Source organism: Hibiscus syriacus, unplaced genomic scaffold (assembly GCF_006381635.1).
Source record: "Hibiscus syriacus cultivar Baekdansim isolate YM2019G1 unplaced genomic scaffold, ASM638163v2 tig00111837_pilon, whole genome shotgun sequence".
Classification (NCBI taxonomy): domain Eukaryota; kingdom Viridiplantae; phylum Streptophyta; class Magnoliopsida; order Malvales; family Malvaceae; genus Hibiscus; species Hibiscus syriacus.
Window position 1 is genome coordinate 9,707,590 of NW_024063194.1, and position 12,875 is coordinate 9,720,464.

The window sequence follows — 12,875 nt, forward strand, 5'->3', positions numbered from 1 at the left end:
TCCAAGCTAAACAATCCACATGACGTCGTAATAATTCGTCATTGGTTCTTCCATCATGATGCCACTTCATAGAGTCAACAGTCTTTGAGGACATAAAAAGTCTTTGAAGCCTAGGTATTAGAGGAAAATATCCCTGAATCTTTACTGATTTCTTTTTTTATCGTGCTTCAACTTCATCCTCAAATTTTTTGCATCCCTAGTCATCCATCGAGATTTTTCGAATACATGTTAAGACTCATGATTTTTTATCACCCCAATACAACATACAATCATTTGAACAACTATGAATTTTCTCATAACCAAGACCCAAATATTTTATCATTTTCTTTATATATTTGCAAGATTGAGGGACTTTTGCAAAATGAAACATTTCTCCTAAAAACTCTAATAATTTTGTAAAATAGTTACAGTCCAACCTCCCAAGCATTTTAAGTGGAAAAGACGAATGAATATTTTGATCCCTAATACAGTTGTTCATTCATTTCATTAAGCAACTTGTAAAACTTTACCGCTTCTCCATTTGTCTCTTCAGCACATCCACTTCTTCCCATCTTAGTGAAATCATTAACATCATTGTCACAATAATTTTCTCTAACAGATTGATGATGATTGTGCATATTAAATGCATCTCGCAACATACCTTCCATGTCATCTTCTCTAACAAATCGATGGTGAGAATTACAAGGATAAGTCGAATAACTCGTGGAAAAAGGTCTATGAATTGTAAACTCTCCATGAAATATCCATTTTCTATAGGCCCGAACAAAGCCAAAAACAATTAGATGCTCATAGACAACTTAACGAATGTGTCAATTAATGTTAGCACACTTCTTACAAGGGCAAATAACTAATATTCTCTTTGCTTGCATTCACAAAAGGTAAATTTAGAAAAGTTTCAACTCCATTTCGATATTCATCGCTTACCCTTGACAAATCCATCCAACTCTTTTCCATTTCGTATTTCTGGAATATCAATTTCAAATGTAAGCAACTGAACATATGCATTACATTTATGAGATTGAGTTGAAAAGCTTTACAGAAAACATGTTCATTGATATTCATAGGAATAACATGTTTAAACAAGTTGGCCTGAGAAGATATATCATTTCTCATATAGAGATTTTTTGTGTTAACACTTCGCGAGGGTTCACACTCCCCTAACGATACTATTATTTAAACAAGTTGGCTCAAAACATGTTTAAACCAAGTCACTTGAATGCAAAGTAAAAGGGACAATCAACAAAAGAGAATGGGAGAAAAATTTACTCACCTCTATTCTCGGAAACATGTTTAATATAATATTAAATATTTAAATCTTAAACTAAATAATCCAAAAAAAACAACTTCTAAAATCACTTTTCTCAATGGTAATTTTTTTTTAAAAATAATGTTAAACTAATCATCGTATTAAATCTCGACATAACTAATGGCAGCCCTTTAGCTCAACTCCGGTCATATAATAAGCCATTTTTCACATTAATTCAGCACATATTGCAATAAGTTGTACGTTGTCTAAATGAGCAGTTAACTACATAACAAAACTGTTTCATAGCTCTTTCCCAGATAAAGAAAATATACAACATAAACCAGTACATAAATCAAAATCCATGTATGGTCGGATACTAGAACAAAATTAGACAAAAGACGAACAATAAGTTTCGTATCTCCATGATGCTACTGAGTTTTGGTTTTGGATTCACAGTTCACTTATAAGAACTAGCTAGACGTGCAAACAGAGTGATAAATTCTGACAAATCATGCAAGGGAAGGGAAGTATACAAGTACGCCTTCTATCACACTCGAGTCGAGTAGAATAAATAAGTGATATAACTTTCGAGAAGGCACGAAAGATGGATTTGGATGCAAGAATAAGAGAAGAGCATGATATGATGTTGAAATTGCTGCAGTGGAATGAATCTATTCACACAATACTACATTTCTCCAGACTTGCACAACAATTGAAAACTAAGATTTGGCAGATAACATTAGATGTGCTATCACAAGAGAAAGTAACCTTCTCGAAATATCTGGTTCGAAACCTTACTAGCTTATAACTCTATCAATCACTAAATCAAGCTCTTGTAATTTGTGAGGTACTACTATGAAGCTTAAAATACAGGCAAAGTTATGGTTTCTATGAGATGAATGTATCTGATTAACAGAGTTCGGAATACGCGACAAAAACTGCATTGCCGATGACAAATAATATCTTCTTCAATGTCAATCAAAACATAGCACGAAGTTTTAGCAAGGATAAACAAAAGATAACATCCAACATCAAGGAAAGAGTTCAGATACATCAAACAGATACCTGAAACTACCAATCATTCAAGGATTCGTGATATAAAGGAATAGATGAAGAGTCGTGTTTCTATCATCCGCATCAGCAAAAGATAAAGCATCGTTTGTATTGAAAGAAAATATTTACTTTAAGCAATTAGCATCTCAAGAAGAAATTAGCAATCTTCTTCAACTCATATTTTATCACCACCACTATTCAGACAGTTCAACATATCGCATAATAATTTACCAGCTTTCAAGCTTTCAACGATCACACCATAATCAATTAAAATGAAATTCTAGAAACTATAACTGCATAAAACAAATTGCACCACTAAGAACCCAAAACATAAGTTTCAAAGGCTAAATTACCATTAAAATAGTGATTAAATAAATGAAGAGTAATTATTCTTATATTCTCCATTAGAATCAACTGTATATAATCCTCTTACAACTTATTGCCATGAGAACTTATTTAAAGACAACATAGTTCCTGATAAAACTAACAAGAGAAGGCATACCTCACTGCATTATGACTACTTTCTGTATTGTTTTGATTACTCTAAGTATGGTACTCTCATTCCGAAATCCTACAACTGCTAAGGCAACACCCAATATTCAAGTCAACAATAATAAACAGTCACTTTAAGAATTCAGGAGGGCTAATAATCTTTCTTTTAAATGTGGAGAAAAATTTCAGTCGGGGCATCAATGTAAACTGAAGCAGTTAAATTTCATGGAAGATGAAGATTCTCAAGAACAAATAACAAACGAACAGCAGGAAAGGGCGGATACATGGGTGGAAAACAATGAAGGAGATTTGGAAATTTCCATCAACGCTTTGACTGGAAACATCATCCATAACACTCTACGAATTCAAGGGTCTGTTAAAGGAAAACCACTGAATATTATCGTGGACAGTGGCATTTGAGCACGACTAATGGAAACCGAAAATGCAGCACGACTAACAGATCTCAAGATGATGCCGAGAAGTAGAACTAAACATCATTTGAGCAGTGAACAAAGTAGATGAAATCCTAAGGACAACAGAGGAATGTACCTGTGAAAATGGTGAAATTTGCACCTGAATTCAAAGAGTCGAGCGTTGATGGCGTAATGATGGAGGCCTCGACGGCTTCGAGCGGTGACGAGAAGCAGCAGTTTTATGTCGATATTTGGGTACGTCCGGCAGAGATGGGAAATAGGAAAAGGGGAAGCGTTTTGCAAGATTAAAATTATAAAACATTGCGGCGTTTGTCAAATAAACACCACTAAAGTATGAGTTTTTGTGGCGTTTGTATACACAAACGCCGTTAATGTAACCATTTTGTGGCGTTTTGGATATAAACGCCGCACTATGTAGAAATTTAGTGGCGTTTTCTTTGAAAACGCCGCTCTAAATGCCACTAAAATTTTTTATTTTAGGACCAACACAAAATTTAATCCATCCATATAAGTTCATACTTTTATAAAGAAACAAAGTTTTGATTGTACCCATTTCCCACTATACTTGGGAAATTGAAATCCTCTTGAAATAAACACATTAAAGAGCAAAACAAATTAGAAAACTTTAAACACTAAATACAAATTTTTATAAAAGATATTAGCTTTAGTCTAAGAGCAAATAATGTACTAGCAGGCGACGGCAGCGTGATGGTGCGCTTGTGGTGAAGATTGCACGGGGGTGAGTTCACTGTAATGGCTGAGCATTAGTTAGGAAAATTAGGACATTGTGAATGAAACAATAGGGATTTGAAACCCAATAGGTTAAAGGATTGGACAATCGCGGCATTTATAATAAAAACGCCATTAAATAACATGATTATTACGGCGTTTATTACAAAAACACCACTAAAGTACATGACTATTGCGGCGTTTAAACAAAAACCACTAAAGAATAAGTATATAGCGGCGTTTGTATAAAAACGCCACTAAAGTACGAGTCTATAGCGGCGTTTGTAAAAAACGCCACGAAAGTCTTAGTCTTTAGCAGCATTTGTATACAAACGCCACTAACGTAAGAGTCTTTTGAAGCGTTTGATCAAAAAACACCGCTAAAACACCAAATGTCACTTTTATTTTAAGTCTATCATATTTTGGTTATCCGCTTTGAAAAAAATACAATTTACTTATTGCGGCGTTTTTTCACTATAGATGAACACTATTGTGGCATTTTAATAAAAACGCCGCTAAATTACTACTCTATTGCGGCGTTTGTTGTAAAAACGTCACTATATGCGTACTCTATTGCAACATTTGTATAAAAACGCCGCTAAAGTACTACTCTGGTACAACGTTTGTAGAAAAAACGCCACTATAGATTAATCATATTGCGCGTTTGTATAAAAACGCTGCGAAAGTTATCATTTTGTGGCGTTTGGAAGAGAAACGCCACTATATGTTTAATGTTAGTGGAGTTTACTCTCAAAACGCCGCTAAAAAGGCTATTGTAGAACAGTAATGATATAGTCGAAGAAAAATAAAATTTTGATATCTAACTCTTATCCTTAGTATCTATTTATAGAGATAGCTACTTGATTACAAATGAAACTAAATAAAGTAAAAAAAAAATCTACTTTATAAAAAAAATACTTTAATAAAATTATCTATTTTAATCAAATTAGGTTTATTACTTTCTCAATTAAATTATGTCACTCTGGTTTTGAGTCAAACTTTAACAATTATTATTTAGAAAAAATCAGGGAAATATAAAAGGGATTCGTGACAAATAATGGTCAGATTTAACGGTTGTTACAGTGTAGTCACCTAGAAGTGTAAACACCCAAAACTGTAACGGTCATTACAGCGTAGTCATCTAGAAGTGTAAACACCCAAAAGTTTTACACTTAAAATTAACTTAAGATATAATTTGGACACTTATTTTTACAATAAACTATAATATATATGGATGATACAGAGATTTTGACGTAACAAACATGATTTCATAAGTAAATAGAGATTCTGCGAAAGAGCATAGAAATCTGACGAAAACAAGTGACCAGAAATGTTAACTGGTAAGATTCTATTAGTAGTACAAAGAAGGTTAAGGTCCAAGATCTAACGACACCACCCACCACCACTTTTACCTTAATCCAGGATTTGAGAAGCAGGTTTCTTCTTTGTAAGTTAGTTACTGATGTGAAGGATGTTCAACTCTGAAGCATATATAGTTTTACTAGCCTCCGACAATTCCAGTGCGTCCAAGATTCAACCACTAACACCACCGTCATTTGAACTAATATTTAATGTTATTGGATAGCGACCTGACATGAAAAATGTTTTTCTTTTTTTCTAAACTAATAGGTTTTAATGTACTAAATTAGAACATAATCTGAACACATACATTATTGGGATTGTAGATGTTAGAGTTTGAAAAGTTGAATGCCATGGCATCAGCGAAATTAGATTACCAATAAATGAGCAATAAAATTCCACGCCCACTTCCCAACAAGTATGGGCAGCATTGAATTTGACAGAGCAGATCATAGCTCGTGCATATACAGCCAGTCAACTGACTGAAAACCCTTTTCCCTTTGGTTATTGTTGTCATGTAGCTCATAATTGTAGGGTCAACCGAGAAATCTCAAGGTTAGATTGGATTCATTTGATGTTAATTTTAGCATGTATATGAATTCATAATATATTCATGTTATTTTCACATTATGTTTTTTTGATGGGACAAATGAATTAGGTCAATCGTTCATAAATCATCTCTTTTAGGCGAAGAGTCATTGCCGATGATTATATGGTCGTTGACTAATGATGCTTGTAATGAAAAGGCAAAGAAGAAAAAGTTTTAGAGAGAATAATTGAAAATAAGGAAGAAGTTGAAGATCCCCTCTCTTACCTATCATATATCATAGGAATTTATATATTGATTCGTATTCTTGTGTCACGTCTAGTATCTGGAATGTTATGTGTACACCAACAGAATACATAATTATGGTCGTCAGTCAATAATTTTGATATTGAAAGACCTTTCAAGTCTATCAAAGATCTTGTTTAGGATATATGCTTGATCAAATGACTTATTTTAATAAGAGTCCCTCCCGAGGTAATCTCAATAAATGGAGTTGTTAAAGGAGATAGCCTCTGCAAATGTCAAAATTCTCTCAAAAACAACATTTGCACGAATTTATACGTCGCAAATTAATTTCCTTTAGACTTGTAAAAAAATTGTTACCATAATCAAGAATTCATTCATCACTTGATATAGAGTTTTCATCTAAAATAATCAGAAATTCATCATTATTGTAATATTCAACTACGTTAGCTTCACCATATTTTTACAGTCGTTTTTCCTTTTGATTATTGTTATTCGTTTAGTTCTTATTTTACAATTTATAACATTCGACTTTGATGTTTACTTTTTTCTTGTAATAATGACAAATTTTTCATGTGTTATTGGATTATGATCTAGCCTTGGCATCATATTATAACTCATTTCTTGAATTCTTCCATAGCAACGGAACCCTTTCTTATAGAGTCAAATTCAACCACAAAATATTTTATTTTATCGTACGAGATTAAAAAATTATAAATTTCATCGATTGTAAAAGACTTACGACTATATAAAATTGTAACTCTAAACAGTAAATAAAATGAAAGCAATAAACAAAGTTAAATTAAACCTAAACGTCTTTATCATATTTAACCTTCGTTACTTTTATATATGAGATAATTTCTTTAAAATAGGTAAGTGGTCTACCGATGAGTAATTTCTTTTAAAGAGCGAATACTAAGTTTTTGAGTTTAAAAATTTTATATTTTATCATATTGAATTTTTATATAAAATTTATTTTAAATTTTATATATTCTTATAAAACATGTACATTAATTATAATTTATTTATTTATTTATTAATAAAAATATTTTTAATATTTCATTTTAATTTTAATTGATATAATTTTTATAGGTTCAAACTAAAAATAAGTTTTTGAATTATATCTTTTTTATTTTAAGTGTCTAAGTTATATTTTATCGAAATAAATCTTTAAATGATTATATGTAAACAATTTAAGTATATAAATTATTTTTTTATTCAAAAAAGTATTTATTATGTGTGATATGTCAACCTCTTATTGACTGGAAAAAAAATCTAACTGGAAATTAGCAAGACTTAGAATAATTATATATAATAGTGCAAGGACTTATCTTGATCAAAAAAAAAATTAAGAACTTAAAGTAAAAAATATAGTTTAGAGATTTATTTTTACTTTAAGATTTTTATATATTATAATATTTAAATTTTCAAATATTATTTAAATATTTTTTTTAAAAATTTATATCATCATATGTAAAATAATTTCAATAATAATATTTAAAACTTCAGTTTGAAATTAAATAATTTAAAAACACATCTTAAGAATATTCTGTCATCTCATTTCTCAAATCAATCTTAAACGAGTATGAAAATAAAATAAAAGCGTAGATATGTAAACATATAATGAGCTGATGCGTTTTTTGTTCTCTGGGGTGCTGGTTTACCTGTTCGTGGGGCAATAAATAAGGAGGCTTAGTATGCAGAAGATGTGACTGCTGTTTGGACTTGGGATTACTAATTCTATCCCACTTCAATTTTAACATCCAAAAAGTTACTTGTATAACTGTTTTTCTTTCTCTTTTGTTCCATTGGACAGCGTAAAAAGGGTCCCATTCATCGAAAGGCACTCTCTCTCTCTAGGCACTTTGCTACAATCCCTGCAAGTGACTTTAGCTATGGTTTGATTCCTTTAAAGGCTGTGCATGCACTAGAATTGTTTTGTTTCTCTAAACTCTTTTCATAGGATCAGACTCAGATGTCTGATCGGAAAACTGGGTTTATGGCAGACCAACTATCAAAGACCACTTCGATTTTTGGTTTAAGATTATGGGCAGTTCTTGGAGTTTGTGTTGGAGCAGCTTTTGTTCTCTTCCTGTTCCTCATTTCCCTTTGGCTAGCTTCAAAACGAACTAAACGGAAGCCTTGTTCCAAACCAAGAATCCCGGTTGTTTCCAAGGAGATCCAGGAGATCAAAATGGAACCCCCAAAGCCTCACAGGACCCAAATTCAAACCGACCCTGACCAGAGTACAGGCATCGAAAGGCAGGCCTTGCTTCTTCCCTTGGAAGAGGAGAGCCCTACTGGTTTCCGTGGAATTCACATTGAGATTGGGAAAGATCATAAGATTTCATACCCTGGTTTATCCCCACAGACAAGTGGGGAGGCGCGTGTGGCTGGACCGGCGCCTGAAGTTTCACATTTGGGATGGGGGCATTGGTACACTTTGAGGGAGCTTGAGTTTTCCACAAATGGGTTTGCACATGAGAAAGTGATAGGCGAGGGTGGCTACGGGATTGTTTACCATGGTAGTTTGGAGGATAACTCTCAGGTTGCTGTCAAGAACTTGCTCAACAACAGGTGATTTTACTTGATTCTCCATAACACCATCTCAATTGCTGAACTAACTAGTTAAATGAAGCATCTGGTAATCTGCAGGGGACAAGCTGAGAAGGAATTTAAAGTTGAAGTGGAGGCAATTGGTCGAGTTAGACATAAGAATTTAGCAAGGTTGCTTGGTTACTGTGCTGAAGGAGCTCACAGGTAGTCTGGTTTTGCACCATTTTATGCAGAAAAATCTAAGAAATTTCTTGACAATTACTTGCTGCCTTGTTAGGATGCTGGTTTATGAGTATGTAAATAATGGAAATTTGGAGCAGTGGCTTCATGGGGATGTAGGGTCTTGTAGTCCTCTGACTTGGGATATTCGGATGAATATAATCCTGGGAACAGCAAAAGGGTTCGTTTAAGATCACATCGCTTTCGTTTTGGGTTTTGTTTGTGCCGTTTTCTTCCTGCATTGTTTTAATTTCTCATGACTGAATTATTTATTAGGTTAGCTTACCTTCATGAGGGGCTTGATCCTAAAGTTGTTCACCGTGATATTAAATCAAGCAACATCCTACTCGACAAGAGTTGGAACCCCAAGGTTTCCGACTTTGGCCTAGCCAAGCTCTTGGGATCTGAGAGCAGCTACATTAGAACTCGAGTTATGGGAACATTCGGGTTTGTATATGCCTCTGTTTCAATCTGTCTGCACCAGTGTTTTTGTGTGTTCAGTCATTTCTAATCTGTAATTTTGGTTCTTTTTTGTAGTTATGTAGCTCCTGAATATGCAAGCACGGGCATGCTGAACGAAAGAAGTGATGTGTATAGCTTTGGGATTCTTATCATGGAAATAGTTACAGGTAGGAACCCTGTTGATTATAGCCGGCCTCCAGAAGAGGTTCGTACCACATATCTAACACAACATCATTTTGTTGGTTGAATATGCAAAAGATTATTCCTTCTTGCTCTCCCTTGTTGCTTTTTGAGTAAAAGTCAAGATATTTCCAGGTGAACTTAATTGAATGGCTTAAGAAGATGGTTGCTAACAGGAATCCAGAGGGAGTATTGGATCCCAAGCTACCTGAAAAACCTACTTCAAGACCATTGAAACGAGCTCTACTTGTAGCTTTACGATGTGTAGACCCAAACGCGCAAAAGCGACCAAAGATGGGCCATATCATACACATGCTTGAAACTGAAGAATCCCCCTCCAAAGATGTAAGTACACAAATCTGCATGTAACTTATCTAAAAATTGCAATACAATTCGTGTAGTGCTTGATAATACAAACATCAAAGGTGACTGCAGAATCCAAACATCTGGTTTTTGTTCTTGAACTTCAATACATTTTTCATGGCGTTGAAAACCTTGTCCATTAGAAGTAGAGGTAGTTTCAATTTCGACGCTAAACAAATCCCTTTCTATTCATTGGTCTAAGCAACTTTTTTCAGGATAGTAGTAGAGCCGGAAGGGATGCTGGACAGGTACATTGTGACAGCACGAAGAATGAATCGACAGAGAAAAGGGTAGCGGATTCGAATGGCAATGAAGTTGCAGTAAATGCTGATCGTGCAGAATCATGATTTCATGATACCAGGAATGCGAAGAAGAAGAGCACTGAATATAATACGAAGTTGTTTGAGGTGAACTGCACATTCTAGGTTCCTTGTTTAACTTCTTGAAATGCCAATTACATGGTCCATTTCGTTATTCTTGTTAATTTGCTCTTCGATGTTTGTCAATGGCTTCTACCGGATAACTGATGTAACTTCAAAAGAATGTCTAGATCAAGTTATAATGATCAATTTGTTATCTAGGAGGGGCAACGAACTTTTAGTTTAATCATGTGATTCAGAGTCAAATTGTCACTGAACAATTGAATTTTCAACTATACAAATTAAATTCCGGATGATTATTATCAGCAACCATCTGCCAAATCATTATTGCCGTTTGTCAGCTGTTTGAGCCCATTTATGAACTATGAAACTATGCTTTGCATATTGAGAGGCAGCAGTTGGATGGTCTTATCGCTAATACATATTAAGGTCCCTACATCAATCTTCATAAACACAGAAAACTGTAGTTGATAGCTACACCTTCTATTAGAACTTTGAATCCATCTAACTTTTGTTGCATTTGTACATCCACAAATGCTCCTGCAAATTAAATAAAAGAACTTGAAGAAACTGAGTTACTCTGTAAAATGACAGCCGTATGACTTGAATCTTAGAATCTAAAAAAGAAAATAAAAGTCGGTGGAACTTACTAAATCAATAGTACAAGGCTGTATGAGATTCAGTTTGACAGTTGAAAACCTGGTCAAAATCAACAGCAATGAAGTTCGGCCAGCGAATCTCCAGCTGTTTTATCGCAGGTGTTGAGCATCCTAACAAGTGGAGATGAATTTTTTGCGCAAGCTACTGTCTCATTCGGATTAATCGGAAAATAGTTCTGGACAACCAATGATCTTGATTTGGAGGTGAGAACTACGAGTCTCTCGTTCTGCTTAACCATGTCATGCATGCAACTGGCCAATCTTGACCATTCGCTTTGAAATGTGAGCAAAAGAAAAGAAAGGGTTTGAGAGATTGAAGATGTCGAAGAAATTTAGAATTATTTCATTGATAATTCTCTTAACTGTTGCTTTACATCAGTTATACTATATACTAGATTATAAAGACACGACTCATTTTTTGACATGTGTAATTGATTTGCCTTCATCTACAGCAGCTTCCTCCTCAGCTATATCCATTGCTCCATAGGCTCGAATGTTGGTCTTATTTGTTCGCCAACCGACTCTTCTTGTAACACCCCACATTCGATGTTTATATGTTGTCGAGTTTGTGAGCATTGGCAGAGTCAGTATTGAATAAGGGTGTCAACTTACATCCAAGAAAAATGCTAATCTTTTCCCTCTACATAAATCATATAGAATTAAACTACATATTGATCATATTCGTTTATGTTTTGTTTATTTTTTCTTACTGATTTCAAAAAACAAAATATATGGACTCTTTTATTTTTATTCAATTAAGATGTAGTCTTTAAGAGTTAGTTGCCGAGTGTTGATAAAGAATTAAAAAGGGTAAACTACACAAATGATCACTAATATTTGAATAAATTTTTATTTTTCAACTGAAAATTTTAAAATAACAAATTTGTCGATACCATTTTATGATATATGTCCTCCTAAGCAGTTTCTTCATCCCTTTACTCCACACCGCCCATTAAAGCTTCCTTCACTTTTCCTATCCCAATTCATTCTCTGTTTGGCATCCAAGAAAATCTCACAAACTGCATCATTCTTTTCTCCTGAACTTTCCTTTACTTTCCAGTTAAAACCCATTTCTCTCTTACTTTATTCTAAAATCTAATGAAAACCCAGATTAAAATATCAAAACCCATTCTGGATCAATCATTTGAAAAATCGAAGTAATAACTAATTGAGAAATATCTTTTTAAGCTCTATGTCTTTCAATGCATGTAAAACCCGAAATAAAAAAATCCAGTGTAAAAGCTGAAAGTCGAACCAGAAACAAAACTCATTAATAAGCTAAGCATGTTAATTCCAATCCACCGCCGGTCTTTAAATTGAAGCATATTAAAAAGGACAATAATATGTGATGAAGCAAATAAATTTCACATTCAATAGAAAAAAAATGTAACACCCCAAATTTTGGTCATTAACTAAAATATAAGTTTTGAAAGTTTAGTGGCTAAAATATAAATTTAGAAAAATTTGGGGACTAAAAATGTAATTTTTAAAAGTTATATTTTTTGGCCATAAATAAACAGTTTAGTTCAAAATTAATGTTTTTGTGGGAATCATAATTTTATTCGGGAACAATATTAAAACCTATAAAGCATTAAAATTTGATAAAGAATCGGATAATTGAATCGAAACAAAATTTTAAGAAAATTTGAAGGATGGTAGATGAAGGTTGAAAATATTATTTACATATTTTATAACATTGAAATTTATTCTGGATCGGTAGAATTAAAGTTAATTTTTCCTATTTAGCCAGAATTAGGAAAATTTAGTAACTAAATTACAATTTTCAAAAATTGTATGGTTATAGTAGAAAGTCAATTTCAATTTGGTTTGTCTTTGACTATGAAATATTTTGATGGAATATATTTTTCAATGAAAAATGGTAATTATCATAATTCATTAATGGCAAAGTTGGAATTTCTTATTAAATGAATTTTAAATTCACTTGGTTTATAT

The 12,875-nt window shown here is 33.2% G+C and overlaps 1 protein-coding gene across 1 annotated transcript; it reads left to right on the forward strand.

The window, feature by feature from the left end:
* The first annotated feature begins 7,975 nt into the window (after positions 1-7,975).
* LOC120171764 (probable serine/threonine-protein kinase At1g01540) lies at positions 7,976-10,606 on the forward strand. The gene is made up of 7 exons (XM_039179418.1): positions 7,976-8,680; positions 8,759-8,863; positions 8,937-9,059; positions 9,155-9,325; positions 9,416-9,545; positions 9,656-9,865; positions 10,099-10,606. Exons 1-7 carry the CDS (start codon positions 8,079-8,081, stop codon positions 10,228-10,230), a joined length of 1,473 nt encoding a protein of 490 aa, XP_039035349.1. The 5' UTR covers positions 7,976-8,078; the 3' UTR covers positions 10,231-10,606.
* Positions 10,607-12,875: the final 2,269 nt, after the last annotated feature.

Excerpts from the sequence above, each read along its gene's own strand:
- LOC120171764 (XM_039179418.1), top strand. The coding sequence starts at position 8,079 with ATGTCTGATCGGAAAACTGGGTTTATGGCAGACCAACTATCAAAGACC. Across the intron at positions 8,681-8,758 it reads AAGAACTTGCTCAACAACAG|GGGACAAGCTGAGAAGGAAT; the intron begins GTGATTTTACTT and ends GGTAATCTGCAG. Across the intron at positions 8,864-8,936 it reads TGTGCTGAAGGAGCTCACAG|GATGCTGGTTTATGAGTATG; the intron begins GTAGTCTGGTTT and ends CTGCCTTGTTAG.